The sequence below is a fragment of the Heptranchias perlo genome, chromosome 15 (assembly GCF_035084215.1).
Source record: "Heptranchias perlo isolate sHepPer1 chromosome 15, sHepPer1.hap1, whole genome shotgun sequence".
Taxonomy (NCBI): Eukaryota; Metazoa; Chordata; class Chondrichthyes; order Hexanchiformes; family Hexanchidae; genus Heptranchias; species Heptranchias perlo.
The window spans coordinates 36508641-36529436 of NC_090339.1; the positions used below are offsets into that span (position 1 = coordinate 36508641).

The 20796-nt window shown below is 43.8% G+C and overlaps 1 protein-coding gene across 1 annotated transcript in view; it reads right to left on the bottom strand.

Annotated features, from left to right (window-relative positions):
• Positions 1 to 1868: 1868 nt before the first annotated feature.
• si:ch211-159i8.4 (matrix-remodeling-associated protein 5) overlaps positions 1869 to 20796 on the bottom strand; it is a 77213-nt gene continuing 58285 nt past the window's right edge. The window contains exons 8-12 of the mRNA XM_067996735.1: positions 16570 to 18910; positions 16077 to 16525; positions 13958 to 14059; positions 11399 to 12302; positions 1869 to 3771 (exon numbers count right to left, since the gene is read on the bottom strand). Of these exons, the coding sequence (XP_067852836.1) occupies positions 1869 to 3771; positions 11399 to 12302; positions 13958 to 14059; positions 16077 to 16525; positions 16570 to 18910 (5699 nt within the window). The remainder of the gene's footprint in view (positions 3772 to 11398; positions 12303 to 13957; positions 14060 to 16076; positions 16526 to 16569; positions 18911 to 20796) is intronic.

Consider the following 20796-nt stretch of genomic DNA (forward strand, 5'->3'; position numbering starts at 1 on the left):
TCGTGTCAGGTGCGATTACAGCCACTGGAGGGTTTTCCTTTGACTCCCGTTGACCTCAGTTTGCTAGAGCTCCTTGCTGCTATACTCAGTCTAATGCTACCTTGATGTAGTTATTCTCATCTCTAGCATTCATCATTTGTGTTCATGTCTGGATCAAGGCTGTGATAAGGTCTGGAACCAAATATTTCTGGCAGAGCCTGAACTGAGCTTTGTTGAGTAGGTGTTGCTAAATGGCATAATTGATGATTGGTGGCAATATCTTCAGCTGCCTCAGCCCTATTTTCCTTCCTAAACACCTCTGCCTCTTTTCCCCAGCATTTCACTCAAGTTTTCAGTCAGCTCTCACAATTTCTGCATTTGTGGTTTGGCATCTGTTCCCTTATATATTTCTTTTATTATACAATGCCTGGGTTGTTGTCGATAGTGACATCAACTCTGTAGATACAAAATGAAATGATTCTTCTTTATTTTCTGTCACTCTCTCCCCTTCTGCCTTGCAATTCCCACTTGTTACCACTGTGAGATGAAAAAGATATTTCCCTGAACATTCAAATTGCAGCTGAGTGCTTCCCCATTTTCACATGTGCTTCCCACAATTTAATTTTTAATAGTACATGCTTTTTTCTACCATGTAAATTCTGTCATTACAGATTAAATTTAATCCAAGGGCTGAGATGATGCCATAAACAAATGACCTTTCTGAATCCAGGCACCATATTCAATATTTCTAATTTTATCTGAATGCCATCATTGAAAAAACTTGTATTTACATAATGCTGTTTCACATTTCTCAGAAACACCTCACATACAATTAGCCAGTTAATCTGTTTTTGAGTTGCTGCTTTGCATACTGCTAGCTCTCCATTTCCCTGCATATAAGTATGATGTTCCCTGTTGAAGATCTATTCATCGCTAGTTCAATCATCGATTTAAGTGGGAGTCAATAAAGAAAAACACATTCCTTTAACAGGTTAATGATTAAAGTTGTGGACCCCAATCTGTTGTATGGAGAAATTTGAAAAAAATGAAGCATGATCTCACTTACAGGCGTCCAAACTAAACAAAAACATACAAAAATATATTGATCTGTATTGTAAAAAAAAATCTAACATTTCAAAAACTTCAGGAACACGTTAATATATTTGTAGATTATTTGTGGGAATGCCTTACCAGATGTGTTCCAGGCAGAGAACTGGGAGGGAAAAAGGAGCAGGACAGCCAAATATACATAGTGTGGTAGGTATCTTCCCCCCCCCCCCCCCCCGGCCAACTTTAAGGTCTAATTCACTAACCATGGAAAACCCTGGCAGCTTGTACTGATATTTTCACTTTCTCTTGTCCTTTCAGGGTGCAGAAAGGCTTTGTTCTTCAGACTGTTTAGCCCTTTCCTGTTTCCCTCTTGCAACTGGGTAGCTTGGCACGTGTCTTTCATCTTTGGTGTTTGTATTTATAGAATGAGTGTTGCTGCATAGTTCTATGGCATTGGCAATAGGCCAGAAATATGGTTTACATTCTGGAGATCTTATCCTGGTTCATGTTATAAATATTAGTATTTCTGCACAGTACCTTGATCTACTTTAGGAAAATTGGAGACTCAGTGGGACTCACAACTGGACTGTAATGAAGACGTCATCAGGTCTTTGTCTGTCCGTCTTTGTTTTTTTGAGGTTATGATGGAGAGTCTTAGTAAGCAGGAAGGATCATCCTTTCATAACTTCATATTTAAGATACTGTTAAGGGTACAGCTCCATGCTCCCCTTCCCCAACTTGGTTCTCAAAGGTCTGTCTTTTTTACTAATAATCCCTTTCTTATTGGTTCAGTAATCCCTTCATTTCCACATCAAGATGGAATTTGTTTTTTTTAAATATTAAAGAACCTTGATGTAGGTAGTCCTGGAGTCTGAACCCAGCATGTTCCTGGCAATACATTTGTAAAAGCCACTGTCTCTGGAAGAGATAGTCTGTAAGACTAATGTCCCCTGAGAGGTGATGTATTTCTGTCCTCTGGGGGGTTGCCAGTGGGTTGCTGATAGCTGTGTGCCGTCAGGAAGTTCCCAAGCAATCTCCACTTTGGGAATCCCAATACCAAAACAATTGAGCCGGAGCATTGCTCCAACAGTCCCAGTCAGGCTAGCTGGAGGACTGTTGGTGATGCGCGGCTGGTAGAACACGATGATTACCGGGATGGACATGGTGGTACTGCCCATCTCGTTCACTGCACTACAAGTGTAAGTGCCCCTATCTTGGACATTAACATTATGGATGGAAAGAGTGCCATTGTCCATCAATGATACCCGTTCAGAAGTCTCGGGGCTTTTAAATACAGTCCCATTAGGTAAGGTCCATGAGACCTGTGGTGTAGGCAATCCCTGTGTCAGGCAATGCAGAAACAGATCATCTCCATACAAACAACTTACTAATCCAGATGAGGGGGACTGGATCTTAGGCTTGGCCCCTTCGACCAGCATAAAGAGTTTTTCAGCATATCCAGCAACATTCTTCACCATGCATCTATACCTTCCAGTCTCAGTGAATGCAGGGTTAAATATGTACAGTGTTCCATTGTGCTTATGGTGGAATTTGGAAAGTTTCTTTCCAAACTGCAAGCGTGTTCCGTTGGGAAGTATCCAGGTTATTTCCGGGGTTGGGGTTCCCTGCACAGAGCAATGCAGACTAGTGTTGCTTCCTGGTTTAATAATACTTGTCTCATTCTGTGGGGGTGGAAAGGTTGGTTTTACTGGCATATTAATTACTTCCAGCTGGACCGTAAGCCTCGCTTCTCCCACTTCATTGCGCGCAACACATATCCGTGTCCCGGAATCTGGCTTTCTTAATGCTCGCAACTCCAAGGTCCCATTGAGGTGCACAATAATCTTTCTCCCATAAGATGGGGCTGGCAATGCCAATCCATGGGGTGTAATCCACGTGACTGTTGGTTCAGGAATTCCATCAGCCTTGCAGGCAATAAGTTTCTTCTGAAAGGGGAGGATGGTCTCTTTCATCACTATATCCTCTAAGTACCCATTGATCTGCGGTGCCTTGGAAACTATTTCCAATTTGATATTCCTCACATCATCTTCAAGTCCATTGTGCATAATGCAAACATAGATACCACTGTCCCATTGTGTTACTCTCTTTATGGTAAGCTTTATACCTCTGATCTGGAACTTTTCTTCTGAAACCTTGATTATTTGATTAGCAGGAGAGAGCCACGTAATGGCTTGGAGGGGCTCCCCTTGAACCTCACACTTAAGGGTCACTGACTCCCCATATCTCACCTTCACACTAGCCTGCTCCCGCCCTTTGATTCTTGGAGACTTAATGATCACTTCAACGTTCACCTTCATCAAATCCTTTCCCACTTTGTTTTCAGCGTAACAGGTATAATCCCCCTCATCTTTCTTTCCAATTTGATTGAAATAAAGTGTTCCATTACCAAATACAATGTACGACCTGGTCCTGGCACTGCTGGTATCACCCTGCAACATGTTGTTAATCATAGTGCCATCAGGTAATTTCCAAGTAATTTCTGGGTTGGGAAATCCTGAAGCCACACAGTCAACTTTGAAACCCCCTCCATAAGTAACCTTGTGCCTGAAGTTACCATTGTGTTCAATCTTGGCCGGTTTCATGACCACATCCAGTCGGAGAGCCAGAATATTATCGCCCAATGTATTTCTGGCCACACAGATGTACTCGCCTGCATCCTGGTCAGTCACTGATTGGATCATCAAGGTTCCATTGTGAAATACGGTTACATGCCTGGCCGAGCTGGAACACAGAATACTTAGATGTTCAGTAGAGTTCAGCAGAAACTAATCACTAGGCAGTAGAAAGCAGAGTCTTTAGTGATACGTTTGCCTTCCTGTCTGACTAGAATTTACTAAAATACCTTATTGGATGTTGTTTTCTAATGAGGGGAAATGAAAATGTGATGCGATTGGATTACTGTGGGATTTGGAACACTGAAATTAAGAATCCATTTGTACTTTCATGATCAATTTTTAAGAGTCCCCTAAAGGATTCAATAAAACAACAGAAACTAGGTAATGCATATTATTAGTAAAGTCTATTCACCTGAGATCTGGATTTGAATTCAAACCAGACTAATAACTTGAAGGTTTCATAACTCTCTCTTGCTATGCTTGTTGCAAGGGACCTATGTGAAATGAGTTTGGACAGGTTCACGTCAATTACTGGTGGATATAGACACACTACACAAAATTACTCTTGGCAAAAAAAGTGGTAATTTCAATCAGATAAGCCACAAGGAAGGCTGATGTGGAAAGTGGCGAAGGTACACTTGTGCTATAAGGGTACTCTTGTGGTAGTGGAACAGTATTTATATTCTGTATTAGAGTCCTGTTAACCTAATGAGTAAACATAGAATTTACAGCACAGAGCTGGCCATCAAGTCTGTAGCTGGTATTTTTCTGCATGATTCACCTCTCTCTTCATTTCTCATTTAGCTTTTTAATATTCCATTTTTTCAAGCAAGCATTTGAATTCATTTTTAACAGAACGTATGGACTCTACTTCAACAACTGTTTGTAGCAGAGAATTTCACATCTTAACAATCCTTTATGTAAAGAATTTATTTTTCTAACCTCCCCTTTAATCCCTTTTGTGAATATTTTAAATTTGTGCCTTCTTGTTATTATCTCATGAACCATTAGAAACTCTCTATCAGTATATACCATATCATAACCCTTCATAATCATGAAAACCTAAATGAGGTCATCCCTCAACCTTCTGAGCTCCACTAAAAAGTGCCCTGACTTCTTAAGTTTCTCTTCATAATTGTAATCCCCTCATCCCTGGTAACTCCCAGTGAATTATGCTTTACCCTTTCTACTGTTATTACCTCCTTCATATGTGTGCCCAAAACCTCAAATTATACCACATAATATTTGTTCCAGTCCAAGAAACTTTGCTTTATCCCTACCCTTGTCTTCCAACCATTTCCCTATCCATGTTCCCTACACATATTCCCTATTATGTAGGTGCTATTATCTTTGCCAAATGTCTCTTAAGTTGTACCTTATCAAATGCTTTTTGAAAATCCATATAAACCTCATACACTGCATTTCCTTATCCAGCCCCTCTTGTTATTTCTACGAAGAATTTATAAGGTTGCTTAAGCAAGACCTGCCTTTTAGAAATCCATGTTGACTGGGTTTGAACACAAACCTTTTGACTCAGAGGCAAGAATGCCACTACTTGCCCCAAGCTGACACATTCTCAAGTTTGTTCGGCTGAATACTGAGTAAAGACAAGCCTGCTGACAATCCTAAGCTTACCAACGTGAATGATCGATGAGCATGTTCATTAATGTCAGTCAGTGGGGATATTGCATTGCTCGCTTGCTGGTTTGAGCCACAAAATGCAGAAAAGAAGGTTTGATTTTTTTTTCAAAGTCACACATATAATAAAAGAAAAAGAAAATGATATAGTGACCATAGGAACATAGTATTTAAAACAAGAAAAGGACATTTGATCATCAAACTTACTCCTTTCACAATCCATAGTGACAAACATAATCATTTATCCCACCCACACAATGGGGTTAATTTTAACATTGAGGTGGGATCTCAGCAGAGGCGAGGTGGGGGGGGGGGTCAATGAATGGGTGGGAAACCGGGAAAAAATGTTCATGCCTGTTCTTGAGTGATCGTGACTCAATTGAAGGCACTTAATTTTATTTCCAGGTTTCGGGTTTCCAAGTTGCACAGCGGGCGTACTGCGCACCCGCACGATGCATTTTAAAGCCCACTATTTAAAAGGCCAATGCAACAATGGATTTTGAAGGAGAAAGGAGTAAAAAGCAGAATGGAGGAACAAAGAGGAAAGGCAGCACCCAGGTTCTTGGCCACCTCCCTTGAGATACTACTGGCTGCTGTGAGAAGCAGGAGGGAGTTGTTATACTCAGGTGACAGGAGGAAGAAACCTGCTTCTGCCACCAAGAAGGTGTGGCTGGAGGTAGCAGAACAGATCAGCAGCAGGAGTACGGTGCCCGGGTCTTGGGTGCGGTGCAGAAAGCGATTTAATGACCTAACCAGGTCAGAAAAAGTGAGTACAGTTACTGATTCACCTACATCCTGTGGTACACATCACACCCCCTCTCACACTATCTGGCCAAGCCTACTCCCATCACATCACTCCTTACATCCACTTAAGTCTCATTATCAACTTATCTTCACTTTCTGTGTACTTCCTCACCTCCCCATTTGTGCACCCACCACTCCCACTCACCCCAATACTGATGCAATGTGATGAATCTGTCTGGTAGTCACCCTCTGATGCATCACTTTCGTTGGGAGCGTCGCCCCAAAGCAATGCATCCATCGGATGACCCTGTCACCCTCACTCATCACACGTTTGTTCTTTCTCCCCTTGTAGAAGAGAGCGTAAAATGCATGGGAGAGGAGTAGGACTGGAGGGGGGTCACCACAAATAATGGCCCTGACAGAGGCAGAGGAAGAGGTGTTAGAACTAAGCCAGATGCAGGAATGCTTGGCCGTCGGAAATGCTGAGACTGGAACCCCGCAAAACTCTGGTAACAGAACATTAACATCCTTCACACACAACATGAATTGATGTTATCAATGAGTGACCTCTTGCATACCTCAGGATGCTCATCACAACATCACTTCTGCGATGATTCTTAACATTGCTGTATATTCTCTTCCGGGGCCTTCAAGGAGTGCTGAACAGGCCGACGACAAGGATGAGGGCGATCCCTCAGAGGAGCTCCATGCCTCTGAGGGTGCACCATCACATTATAACGAGCTATGCAGATACTCACATCTCGGTGGATACTATTAGAGAGTTAATTGGGTTGTCACCTGGTGAGTCACCACACACAAGTGAGCACGAGCAGACAATGGTGGCAGGGTCAGCTGTGAAGAGTCCACGTCGGTGGGCGCACTCCTCTCCAAACTCTGCTCAGCTGGTCAGAGAAGCTGAACCCTGGGGGCCATCCTTGAAAAGGAGATTGATCAAGGTACAGAAGCACCTTTGCGACATACTGCAAGACTTACCATGCTCAGTCTCCATATTAGCGGGGAGTATGGACAACTCCACCTCCAGCATTAGTGGACTGGTGGTGCAGGTAAGTGTGGAAATGTCTGTGATGGAGAGAATGGCAGCCTCCATTGCGCTTCAAGCACGGCTCACAAATAAGTCCATTCAGGCCATGACAACGGCTGTGCAGACTCAGGGTGAACACCATTCTGCCACCTTAAACAGGCAGGCAGATACATTAGCAGTGGCCTTACAAGGCATCACACATGTCCTCCAAGCTGTTGTCCAGCAGAGTGGTAGGAGTGATGTGGCCCTGATCCAGGAGAGGGGATAATGGCGAAAGGGGACATGGAAGTGGGGACTCCACTCAAAGCACTCCCATTGCCCCCCCCCGCAATGCGGCCTCCTCTCCAGATGGCCAAGTCTGCCCCTGCACAGGTGCAGGCGGAGCAGTCTTTGGCGGGGCCCTCATGGGCTCCAAAACCCAGAGGGTGTAGGCCCAGAGCATCTCAGCAGTCAGGGCAGGGACCTGAGCAACCTGCCACTACCTCTGCTGAAGCCACAAGGGATGCACCCCGTAAAAGTAGTAGGAAGAGGATGGCGAAGGTTTCGTGATCACCATGGGTATGCACAAAGGTGTCTGACGCAATGTCATGTTTTTCATTTATAATTGTTTTTTCTTACTTGCATATTAAATGTGATCATTTTCACCACCACTTGACCATCCTTGAGTCCCTCTCGTGAAAGTGTCCTTGCATGTGCCTCGTCCCTCATTCCAGTTAGTCTGAGTACTACACTATCTTCACTTTGCAGATCTCCTTATGAGAATCTATCAAATATGAGGACTCCCTGGCATCACCAGCAGCCAGGTGTGCCACTGCTCTGCCGATGGGTTGCCCATCGTTGTCGTCCTCCTCCTCATCATCCTCATGTTTTTCAATATTGATGGCAGGTGCGGATGCTTCATGAGCGCATGGGACCTCATGAACCTGTAACCCTCTCTGTTGAGCGATGTTGTACAGGACGCAACACACAACTGTTATTCTACACACCCTCACCGGTGAGTACTGAAGGGCTCCCCCAGATCGATCCAGGCACCTGAAGCGCATCTTGAGCATTCCTATGGCTTGTTCAGTGACAGACCTGGTGGTGATGTGACTGTCGTTGTACCACCGCTGTGTCTCGCTGGTGGGGTTTCTCACAGGTGTCATGAGCCATGTCTGCAGGGGGTATCCCTTGTCTCCAAGCAGCCAGTCCTTTAAATCTGTTTTGTGCGTGGAAGAGGGCCGGGATGTTGGATTCGCGCAAAATGAAGGAATCGTGGCAGCTGCCAGGGAATTTGGCACACATCTGCAGAAATCTCCTTTGGTGATCGCAAACCAGCTGCATATTGATGGAGTGATTTTCCTTTCAGTTGATGAACAGTCCTGGCTCATGTGGAGGACTCAGATTGCTATGTGTGCGCCATCAATTGCGCCCTGTACACATGGAAAGCCAGCCAGAGAGTGGAAACCCACTGCCCACTCAGTCTGGCTGATGTCGTCAATGGGGAAGTTGACGTAGTTGGATGCCCTGGCAAACAAGCCATCTGTGATCTGTCGTATTCACTTATGTGCAGACGACTGAGAGATCCCGGTGATGTCACCAGTGACATCCTGGAAGGATCCGGAGGCGAAGAAATTGAGGGCAGCGGTGTGACTTTAACTGCGACGGGCAATGCGTAGCCACCAGGCCCAGCTGGGAGCAGTTCTGCATGAAGGAGCCCACAGACGTCTGCGACCACCTGGTGACTCAATCTGAGTCTTTGTAGGCACTGCTCCTCAGAGAGTTCTTGGAAGCTCAGCCTCCGCCTGTAGACCCTCTAACGTGGGTAGTGCCTCCTGCGACCTTGGCCCCTCCATTGGTCCCCTCTCTGCTCTTCTGCAGGTCCTTGTGGCCCACCTCTGTCTTGTGGCGCTGCAACTCCCAGAACTGCACGCCGTATCTGTGGATGGCGATGTGCCTCCTCCTCAGATGTACTGCTGAATAAATCCATTGCGCCCCCATCCTGATGGTGTCAGTTTGACGGGGTCCAAATGTAGGTAAATATGTGTGAATTCAAGATTTCTGAGTGTGAACAAAGAAATCTCAGTCTAAACACAAAGAACTCCCAGCCAAAGGTTTGTCTGAGAGAACTGATTGCCCTGCTGCAAAAACTCACCTTTTCTTCACATGTGTCAATCACTGATTTAAAGCTCCAAATGGATGCCGGCTGGAACTCGCCTCCGTTTCCATGGCAACTTTCAGAAGGCATGGGAAACACATTAAGGGAAAGTTAAAGTCATTTGTCTGGCTGAATACTCAAAAATTTAATCCCCTTCACTGCTTCAACGGCGTTAATTGGACCTTTAAATATTGGCCCGCCGGCTTTAAGTGCCAGTGGGACTTCCGGGTTTCAGAAGCGCGCGTATCCAGATGCGTCTGGGTCAAACCCAGAAGTCGGCAGGTTGGAGCCAGGATGCCGCCCCGCTCTCAAAACCAACAATTTTCACTGCCCACCCACCCCCAACCCACCCGTTCTTGGGGGTTAAAATTTACCCCACGATCTCAATGCTCTTTTTCTAACCCCTCTGCAAATCAAACAGATCTATTAATGGCCCTATAACCCATGATCTGTTTTCTTGCAAGTTATTGATCAGTTCCAGAACATAGGAACATTAGGATCAGGAGTAGGCCATTCAGTCTGTTCCACCATACAAATAGATCATGGCTGATCTGCACCTCAACTCCATTTTCCTGCTGTTGCTCCATATCCCTTGATAACCTTACCTAACAAAAATCTACCTCAGTTTTGAAAGCTCCAATTGTCCACAGCTTTTTGGGGGAAGAGAGTTCCAAATTTCTACTACCATTTGTGTGAAAAAGTGCTTCCTGATTTAGCTCCAGAATGACCTAGCTCTAATTTTAAGATTATGTCCCCTTGTTCTTGATTCCTTACCAGAGAAAATAGTTTTTCCATATCTAGCCTATCAAATCCTTTTAACATTTTAAACACCTCAATCAGATCACCCCTCAATCTCCTATACTCAAGGGAATACAAGCCGAGTTTATACAGCATGTCCTCATAATTAAGAATGAATTACTATTTCTAATTCTCTCCTTTTTTAATCAATTTTGTTTTAGCTGAGGTAGTTGCCATTCTAAGAAGACCACATACTTCAACTATCTGTAAAACCTGGGCAGACACCTAAAACAGGCGTTGGGCCCCTTGAATATGTAAATTAGGAGCCTAACTACTTTTCATAATTAATCAACCATGAGTGAGGCAGATGTCAGGCCTGCTCCACTCAGGATTCTTGTGAAAGGTAAGTTGTAAAATTTTTTCACCAAAAATGCCCATCTTGGGGAGCCAAGTGAAGCAGGAGTGCTCGCCCGACTTCACAGGTGCCGCAATTGTGACCCCCGGAGCCAGTACCAACACCTTTCCTGGGACTTACCTTAGGGCCGCAGTCGCAGCGGCCCAACATTGATGTCCACTTCACTGGCGAGCTGCCTGTGGACGTGCAACAGATGTTTACAGCTACCCAGTCTAATTTAAATGAGGCCCAAGGCCCAATTTCAATCTGGCCTCGGGCCTACCTGTTCTTACACAGGGAACGATCCCTGCGCCTAGTTCACGCTGGAGCTCAGCAATTTCTACCCCCAAATGTACAATAATGGCCACACGAGCCACCTGATGAGAGACGCATGATAACAACCTGATGAGATTCCCCTGTTGGACTGTTATCCTCTATTGGGATATGCCACAATCTATGGTTGGTGCCTTCTTCCCCAATAAAACTCAGATTGGGAACTGAGCATAATGGATAAATTGAACCTGCGCTCTCCCACACCATGATGAAGGGTATTAGTGCTCCAAAACACAGTGCCACTGTGCTGTCATCGTCCTCTAAATTATTTTCTCTTTTTAGAATCTATTCACCAGCCCTAGCTGAAACGGGCAAGTGAGCTTCTTAGCCTCCGGCACTGCCATTCTGAAACCACACCCTAGGGAATTTGCAAGAGCAACTCTGGGATAACTCCCCACCAACCTTCCTTCCTATGGGTGAGTAGTTTCCTCTTTTCTCACACATGGTGACAAGGGCGAGATCACTAAATCATCAGTGGCTGTGCATCTGTCTACATAAGAGTCAACACAGTATAAAATATGGTTCACTGTGTGAAGAGCTTTGTGATGGTGGGTCAGAATTGATGAAGGATCTGCACTTGAAATATTAACTTGTCTTTGCTCTGACAGACCTGCTGTGTACTTTTAGCATCCTCTGTTTTTTTTCAGGTTTTCAGTGTTCAAATTTTTTCTCTCATCACTATTAGAACATTTTCTTTATCTCTTTACCTGTATCTCGAATCTACATATTTTTTTGAGGGTAGTCTCCAGATCACTTTTGGTTGGGGATTTCCTGAGGTTGAGCACTCCAGGTACGTGGTGGTCCCATAAATTGCTTGTGTTCTCTTCGAGGAAGTGGAGCTGATCTTGGGGAAGCTGAAGTCTGTCTTCACCTGAACATTCAAGATACGCCTGCTGGATCCTACCAAGTTAGTAGCAGCACACTCGTAATTCCCATTATCCCTGGGGGAGGCATTCGTTATGTAAAGCGTGCCATTAGGAAAAACCAAGAGTTTCCCTGACAAGAATTGGGATGTTTTAATTTGTATCCCATCTGGCAATCTCCAGCAGATGACAGGCTCTGGCACTCCCTTGCTGGTACAGTGCATGTAGACACTCTGCCCTGGGGTAAGAATGACCTTCTCAGATTTTTCCTGTTGTATCACCGGTGGCAGGGCCACAACACGGAGATGTACTATGATTGTGTCAGCACCAGCGGCATTGCTTGCAATGCATTTGTAATTCCCTTTGTCAGAGAAATTGGATTCCCTGATCCTGAGTGTTCCATTTGGAAAAAGGGTCACCTTCCCTTCAATGAGACTTGTTGATCTAATGAAGCTTTTGTCTGGGAAAAGCCATGCAATTTGTGGTTGGGGTTTCCCTTCAGCCTTACACTGCAGCAAGGCTTCCTGCCCCAGGTATGCTGTAACATCTTGGAAACGTGGGAACTGCATTTTGGGTGGATGAGCTATCACAGCCAACGTGACTACCATCCTGTCTGAGCCTTTTGTGTTGCGAGCTGTACATATGTAATGTCCCCGGTCCTGAAGCTGCACGCTCCGTATAACAAATGTACCATTTCTGAAGACTTCGAATCTTTGGCCGTATTTTATGGTGGCCTGGATTGTGAGTCCTGTGAAAGACAGTAAATGAAGGAAACTTAATGATGGGACAATGGTATCCAGAAAAGCTGCATCACGAAAGTGACATATTTGGGACATGCACTAATGAAAATCAAAATCTCTGCCTACTGTAGATCCCCATCCCCAACTCTGCTGTTCCATGCATAATTGGCAATGCACCTGAATTTGAAGGAGTTGGGATCAGAAAGTCTCATGGGTGGAGGGGAAGAGCAGAAAAAGGAAACTGTGTGGGATGGTGGTGGCACTGGGAGGGGTCCTGATGAAAGAAAACAGAGAAAGAAAAGACAGGGTTGTGATGGCGGTATAAAGAGAAGGGGATCAAAGATAAAAACGGAAGGAGAGAAAGTTGTAAAATTACATTAAAAAGATATAGGGGGTGAAATCAAGGCTATGAAAATCTTGTCAGCCAACTATAACTTTGCATTAAATAAAATGACCTGAATATTACTGTAGCAGTTTATTCAGTGTAGTGAGCTTCTCAGCCTCCAACAGTGCCATTCTGCAACCACACCCGAGGGAATTTGCAAGAGCAACTCTGGGATCATTCCCCCTACATTAACAGAATAGTAACAGGAGGAAGAATGCCATTCATAATCTCACTGCTAAAGGAGTGTAATAGGGAGATCAGGTGAAATAAATTTCACTCATTGAAATGAAACAGAGTGTGAACCAGACACTGTCCCAGTAGTCAGTCCAGAGTGGCACTGGCATCAACTTGGAAGTAGGTCTTCTGCCCATTAGTGTAGTTTTCATTAACTATAATGTTAACTAAAAAAAATGTTAACTAAAATTATTTAATAATTAAAATAATAACTAAATTGTAATTATTTTGTGCAATTAATGCTACACTGTTGTACGCTCTCTTGCTCTGGAAATGGTGTATGCAGAGATGAAGGGAACGATGTTCCTGGTTATTGGCTACTATTAGTGAGCAATGCATTAGAAATGTTACATGGAGAGGCAAGGATATATTACTCCATGCAGTACCATCAATGAATTTCCAGAAATTACATATCCTGCATAGCATGTTCTGGATCAATCAGTAGTTACATCAGTAAATAAAAGATGACATCATTGTGGTGGTATGCAGCAGTGAACCAGTTTCTCTGTCCTAAAATTGACCATTGTCCTGTCCATGAGTTTCCTAAGGTCAGTTTGCAAACTCAGACAATCCTTGGAGAGCTGCTAGAGTGAGGCTAAACATCTACCCACACAGATAAAATTAGAAATCTCAGCCTACGCTGCTGTGCATCTCCTAGCGATTCAGTCAGAGTGGCAATAACAGACATTCGAGAATCTCTCATGTGGTGAATGGATGCCTGTCGCTGGGAGAGTGAGCAAAAGAGAGGAAAATAACATATTCTAAAAACTGGGAAGGAAATTCGGCTGAAAATTATGTTGTGCGATGATTAATGAACATGCTTTCATGTACAATTTCTTTGTTATTTTGTTTATGTTATTATATTGAGCATTAACTCATTTCATGTTAAGTAGGTTAACACCTTCTTTAAAATAATGAACAAAAGAATTCCATACAAATGTTAAGTGTTGATTCCAAAGCCATTGCGCACTCCAAGGGTCAAATAAAGTTGTGCTACCAGGAGACTAACAAAGATAGAAAGTTTAGATATATGCATGTACGTACCTGCTGAAACTTTTGTCCATGATATAGAGGGCAGTGGTTCACCAACAGCATTGCAGTGGAAAAAAACATCAGACTCAGCTAATGCTGATATACTCTCTGGTTCTGTCAACAAAATCTTAGGCTGTTTTCCAAATCCATTTGAATCAGGCATAAACAGAAATGCATTAGAGAAATATGGGTCAAATTTTCTATTCTCTCCATGTGTTACAGGCCCGTAGAAAATTCTTCTATCAGGTAGCTCCCCTTGTGGCGATTGGATGGTGCTTAGTGAAACAGTAAGCGCTGCTGGAACAAATATAGTGGTAGTTCTTGTAGTCAGTGTTTGGACACTAGAATTTGGTTTTGGACTGAAAACTGGATAAAGGAGCTTTGAGTAATAAGGTCCATTTCTGCCATTGTTAGTGGCCTGGTGCTGAAAGCCTCCTTTTGATATGCCAGGCATTTTGGCTACAGGCCGTTGTGTGTCCAGTAGATTCCCATTTTCACCTCTCTTATCAGCTCTACCATGAGCTTCCTTGATAAAATTGACTTGATTCTGGAAAGTGGGCTGCATTGTTGACCTCCAGGGAGACACTGGAGTGGTGATCACTGTGACAGATGGTGCCGTAAAGTGATGGGTTTTAGCTGTGAGCGCTGTGATTTCAGGTCTGTTGGTCACCTTAACATCTTTATTGTAGATGAAATAATAATAAGGCCAAATCCTGTTTATGTTCAGTAATGGTGGTGGTGTACTAAATACTGGAATTCTCATTGTCACTCTGCTATATATAATCTTTGGATGCAAGGTGATTAAAGGGTGATTAAAGTTGGTATCTGAGTTATTTAGCTTTGGATTAAACATAGGGAACTTGTGGATATCTAAGCTTCCACTTTCTTTTGTGGTCTTGGCTGGTCTCCAAGGAGGCACAGACCTATCTAACATTTCTTGCTCTGAATTCTGTACGTTTGGATGCTGTTTTTGACCTGTTCTCAGGGAGTACTGTCTGTTAGATGAATCTCCCATGGGTGGAATAATAATTGGAGTGGTGGGCTCTGTTGGACCTGAATTGAATACAGGTTTGGAAGTGGGTTTCAGGGGAATTGTCATCCTATACATGTGTGATGATGTCATCAGCAGTATCTTTGGTGCTAATGTCATTGAGGTATGTTTTGGTTGTACTGTAGTTTGTGTCGGTCTCAGATGGGAAGGAAATTCTTTTTTCAGTTGTCTCCCTGGTAGAAACGTTGTTTTGCTGACAGGAGCAGAGAGCACAGTTGTTGCAGTTCTAATGGACACTGTAGTCATCCTGGTTGTTATGGATGAATTGGTGTTTTGACTATTGAATCTTCCTGAGGTGGGAGTGGAGGCCATAACCATAGGCTGTTCATGCGCTGTTTGATTTACTCTAGGGTTGCGCATCAATTCTTGCGATTGTTCAGTAACGCCAGCAGATGCTTTTATAGTTGTGGTCAGTGAATCACTTTGCTCCTCACCTCTTGTCTCAGAAGGATATGGCGCAGGAACTGAGAGAGGGCTGGTTGGCTTCTCACCAATAAGCATGCGATTTACAGGCTTGGTCTGTACTGACAATGCAGTAGTTTGGAGAGGGGCTGCTTCTCCATCAGTGACTGTCTGCTGCCATCCTTTAGCTGCTGTTTGGGAACATTTTCTATCCAACAAAACCAGTGAAGGTCGAACCACATCATCCCTGTTTGTTGTTTTGGTAATTATACTTGAAACATCGTTCCCAGGGCCACTAAATTGGTCTTTTGCAACTGGGACCTCTTCTCTGTGCAACCAACTCTTTACTTCACCTGAGACAGGTTTATTTCCCTTGGGCTTTGCAGTGGGGTGGACCATTTGTGGTCTTCGATTATACACAGGTCTATTTGGATGTAACCTTCTATTGGAAGGTTTCCATCCTCTTCCACGTTGTCTGGCAGGAACAGTAAGATGGCTGATTAAGGTACTGGTTATGTCTGATGATGTTGATGGTTGAGATGTTTTTAACTCCCTCATGCTGTTACTGGATCTTACAGAAGGGGAGGTAATTGATGGCTTGGAGCTTAATTGCATTACAGTTTGGACTGTCCCATTCAGAGTGGCTTTAATGAGTGTGGTTCGTAAGAGAGATGTTGCCATCAAAGTGCTGCCAGACAGTGTAGCCAGTGTAGCTGTTGATGCAAATCTGGGAGGGCTTAGGGTTGACTTTGTGATGACTGTTGGTATAAATTGGTGATGACTCAGGGTGGGCCTTGTGTTGACTGCTGGTGTAAGTCTGAGAAGACTTGGTGTCAGTCTTGTTCTGATTGTTGACATATGTCTGGGAGGGCTCGGGGTGGGCCTTGTGCTGATTGTTGACGTAAGTCTGGGAGGACTTGGGATGGGCCTTGTGCTGATTGTTGACGTAAGTCTGGAAGGACTTGGGATGGGCCTTGTGCTGATTGTTGACGTAAGTCTGGGTGGACTTGGGATGGGCCTTGTGCTGATTGTTGACGTAAGTCTGGAAGGACTTGGGATGGGCCTTGTGCTGATTGTTGACGTAAGTCTGGAAGGACTTGCAGTTGGCTCTATGCTGACTGTTGATACTTTATTAATCAGCTTTACGATTGAAAATGTTTGAGTAGTTGACATTCTTTTAGTGGACAGCTCCAATGATGTTTTGAATGAACGTCTTGCTTCTTCTGAAAACTGCTGAAAGAACAAAGTATCAGAGTCTGAGGTCTGAATCTTACTTATCTCCTTAGTAGTTTTAGAATGGCTTGATTCCCTGTGAAGTGACTGTAGTTTCTCTTTCCCAGAATCTTTCAGAAATGTGCCGGATTGTCCTTTGCTGGTCAGCACAGGTAGCATAGTTGTCCTCATTGATTCTCTTCTTTCTGAAGACTTCACCAGGTTATCTGTGATCAATGCAGCCTCTTCAAATGGATTGTGAAGATGGGGCTGTGGCTTTTCTGGGCTGGAAGTGGAAGATAACATTGAGCGCCAAAGATGATCAGCTTCTTTGTTTGTTAGATTAGGTTTCCCTGGTGTGACTTTTGAAATTTGACCCTGGTGTAAGCCACTGCCAATAGTTACCGTAGGTGGCATAAGATATCTGTGGGTTTTTGATTCCAGAGTCCGTGTTTTATCTCCTGATGCCTGGGTCGGTGCTGAATGAATTATTTCATCTTGTATTAAATCCAAACCACTGGCTGAAGATTCTTCCATTAGCAAGTCTTCCTCTCTGGATATAAATGTAGACTTTGTGGTAACTGAATCCTTGTGCCATGATGTGGCAGAGTTTACAAACTGACTCAGTGTGTTAATGTTACCTTTCCTATGTGCCTTGGCAAAAATTTCAGCCCAAAGTTGAGGATCAAGTTCTTTCACAGAAATATTTGTTCTTTTTCTAGAGTGACGGCTCCTTTTCCTTTCAGTGGTTCTATTTTTCCCAATATTCAGGATTCTTGTTCTCCCTCTGATCTGGCCCTTTGGAGCCATTCGATTGGCATTTTTCTGTGTAGCTTTCATTTTCTGTAGTCTTCCTCCACTTGGTCTAAAATCAGTAGCCGATTCCTTGGCAACAGATCCCACATATTGATTAGAATCTATAATTTCCTCTTCTCCTGATGATTCTTGTTGCTCAAGCTGGTCAGAGAACTGAGCAGATGACATTTTTTCAGACACTTGTGGTTTTAGAAAATGGCACTCAGTTCTATTGGTGACTATTACCTTGTGTGAAACCATGTCCACTCCATAGAGATTCACAGCCAAACAGCTATAATAGCCATTATCCTCTGAACTGATTTCTTTAATGGTCAAAGAATTATTTTGCACAACAAATCTCCCTGCTGGTGAGGAGGGACTCATTATAATGTTATTTGGTAAAACCCAGCTTATGTGTGCTTCAGGTATGGAGATAATGGGACAGAGCAGCTGTATAGATTCCCCACTGTACTTATATATTGTTTCACCATTTACAGCCTGTGGGCTAAGAACAAGCCCCTTGACTGCCACCCTGTAAGGCCGGACATCTACATCAACCCCTCCGGTCGCGACACAGTAGTAAATTCCTGAATCTGAAATCCTCACACTTTTTATAATTAGTTTTCCATTCTTGGAGATGGTGATGCGATTGTCCTCACTGCTGTGAGGTGCTGGTGTCCGCATCCCATTGGGAAAAATCCATTCAATCAATGGCATAATGGTGCCAGTCACTTTACAGTAAAGGAGCAGCATGTTCCCTTCAACCACTACGTGCTTTGCATCTTTTTCTTCATCTTGTATTATCATCAACCAAGAATCATTGTGTTCACTTGCAAAATTAAATGTCCCTGACAGATTGACAGTGAAGTTCAGAAATAATTTACTGCTGGTGGTCTTCTCTCTCTCCAACTTGATGCTGAAGAAGGGTTGCATTAACCACATGGGTTGGGCCATCAAACTGCCCTTGATGCCAGTATAATAGAAGGCTTCATTATCCAGAACTTGTTTGTACCTGTAGCTTAAATAGGGCTCTTTCCGCAACATTAGTTCCCTCTCTAATTTAGCTGGGATTTCGCTGTAATAAGCAATCAGTGGCCATGTTCTTCTGATGGTTTTGCCAACATTACACTCCAGGTAGATGGACATTGTCATGTTGATGGCTGCTTCCTGAGTTGTTTTAAATTCCCAATTTATAATCATTCCATGACTGGGCTCTTGCACGTCGCAGGTGAAATTTGCTTCAGTTCCCTGATTGTCTAACAAGTTCATCGTTAATTTACCAATGGGTTGTTGGAAATCCTCTATAGTCAGTAGCTTTGACTCTGCATTTTCCCAGATGGAGATATTATGTAATTTTAATGGTGAGTGAATAGTTGGTTTAAAACATGACAGATTATCTGGAGGGATTTTGAACAGTTCACTGTCGTTAAACATTCTGGGGGTGGAGCACCTTGGGCAAAGCTGCCTGCTTCTGTGGTTTCGATCTTTTTTGCACTTAATAACACCTGGAAAAAGAAAAAAAAATCACTAGTTAATGTTTTCCATTCGTTTCTGTTAAGTGCGCACTATTAAAGAATGTGCACTGATCTTTATAAGTAGTAACCTGGTCCTTTAGGTACCCTAGAATTAGTCAGTATCAGTATCTTGTCACTAACAACGGGTTGGCATGAAACAACTAGAGGCTGTAGAACTGATTCATTGAGGGAGTCATGTATTGCATTAGACACTGGCTTTTCTCTTCTGGGATCTGGAATTAACTTCCCCATCTGGCAGAAAACAGGAGAGGGGCAGTTAAAATGGAGTGGGAGATTTACCCCCTGGCATCTTGCCCTGATCCCACCAACAGCAATTTTAAATTGCAGAGGGCAGGGACAGATGGCCGAAGTCGACAGGGTCCTTCTTTAAATATGCACATCGGACTCCAATGACATCATCTAGGTCAGACTGCAATCTTAATAATACCTAAGGCAGAATCTGTAGTGGCACCCGTGCCAGGCCAAACCTGTCGGAAAGTGGATCCAGGGCCAGCAGAGGCCCAGCAAAGTATGTTACTTTTAATTTTTTGTAGTTTCATTGTGGGCCAAGAAGAGCAGGAGTGCTCCTCCAGGCCCCTCAAGGAAACCTTGGGCCTCCCCTGCCCCAGGCTTCCCTCCCTTTCCTCCAATCGCAATCTCTGTTGGACTCCCCTGACCTCTTACTTTAGTGCCGTGGACTGTTCCTTCTGATCCCCTATAGTGGCCCCCTGTTGTGTTTTTAACAGCTGGGCAGCTGCATCCTATTGACTTCCCAGTTGTTTTGGCCGAGAAATCAGCCAGCGGCTTGTTAATGAGGCTCGGCCGTTAAAATCTGCTGGACCTCAATGCTGCTGCTCTCGGGCAAGCCAGATGCTCACTAGGCACCCGTTCCTGCCCAGGAATTAAAATTGACCATGGATATCTGAAATGGAAAATGCTCTATTGCCTAGCACTAACTTTGCAAACAGTGCAAAATTCACAATTTTGTTTCAAACTGTCCCTTTGAGCTCCTCAGGATTGGGTCTATAAAAAACATACAGAATGGAATCACTATCGAATAAACTGTACAAACAATAACAACAACTTGCATTTATATAATGCCTTTAACATTGGAAAACATCCCAACGCGCTGTATAGGAGGGTTATCAAACAAAATTTGACACCAAGCCACGTAAGGAGGTATTAGGACAGATGACCAAAAGCTTGGTCAAAGAGGTATGTTTTAAGGAGTGTCTTAAAGGAGGAGAGAGAGGCGGGGAGGTTTAGAGAAGGAATTCCAGAGCTTAGGGCCTAGGCAGCTGAAGGCATGGCTGCCAATGGTGGAGTGAAAAAATCAGGGATGTGTAAGAGGCAAGAATTGGAGGAGCACAGAGATCGCGGAGGGTTGTAGGGCTGGAGGGGGTTATAGAGATTGGGAGGGTCAAGGCCATGAAGGGATTTGATAACAAGGATGAGAATTTTAAAATGGAATGTTGCCGGACCAGGAGCCAATGTAGGTCAGCGAGCACTTGGGTGAACGGCACTTGGTGCAAGTTAGGATACAGGCAGCAGAGTTTTGGATGAGCTAAAGTTTATGGAGGGTATCCAGAAACAGTGACAGATTCATAGGACACAAACAAAAAGGGTGTCATTCAGCCCTCCTGCTTGCTGCACTGTTTAGATAATAGTATATTGTTGATAGTTATATATCTACAGTATTGCGTGCAGCAGAGTAAGCATAAGTAATGGCTAGTGATGGTAATGATAAAGGAACTGGGGGTATCTGGTATCACATGATTGGTACTACAGCAATACCAGATTTTTGTAGTTAAATACAAGAAAGTTTACTTTACCACGTACAATTTACAGTCCTGCTATTCCTGGCCCCACAAAGGAAA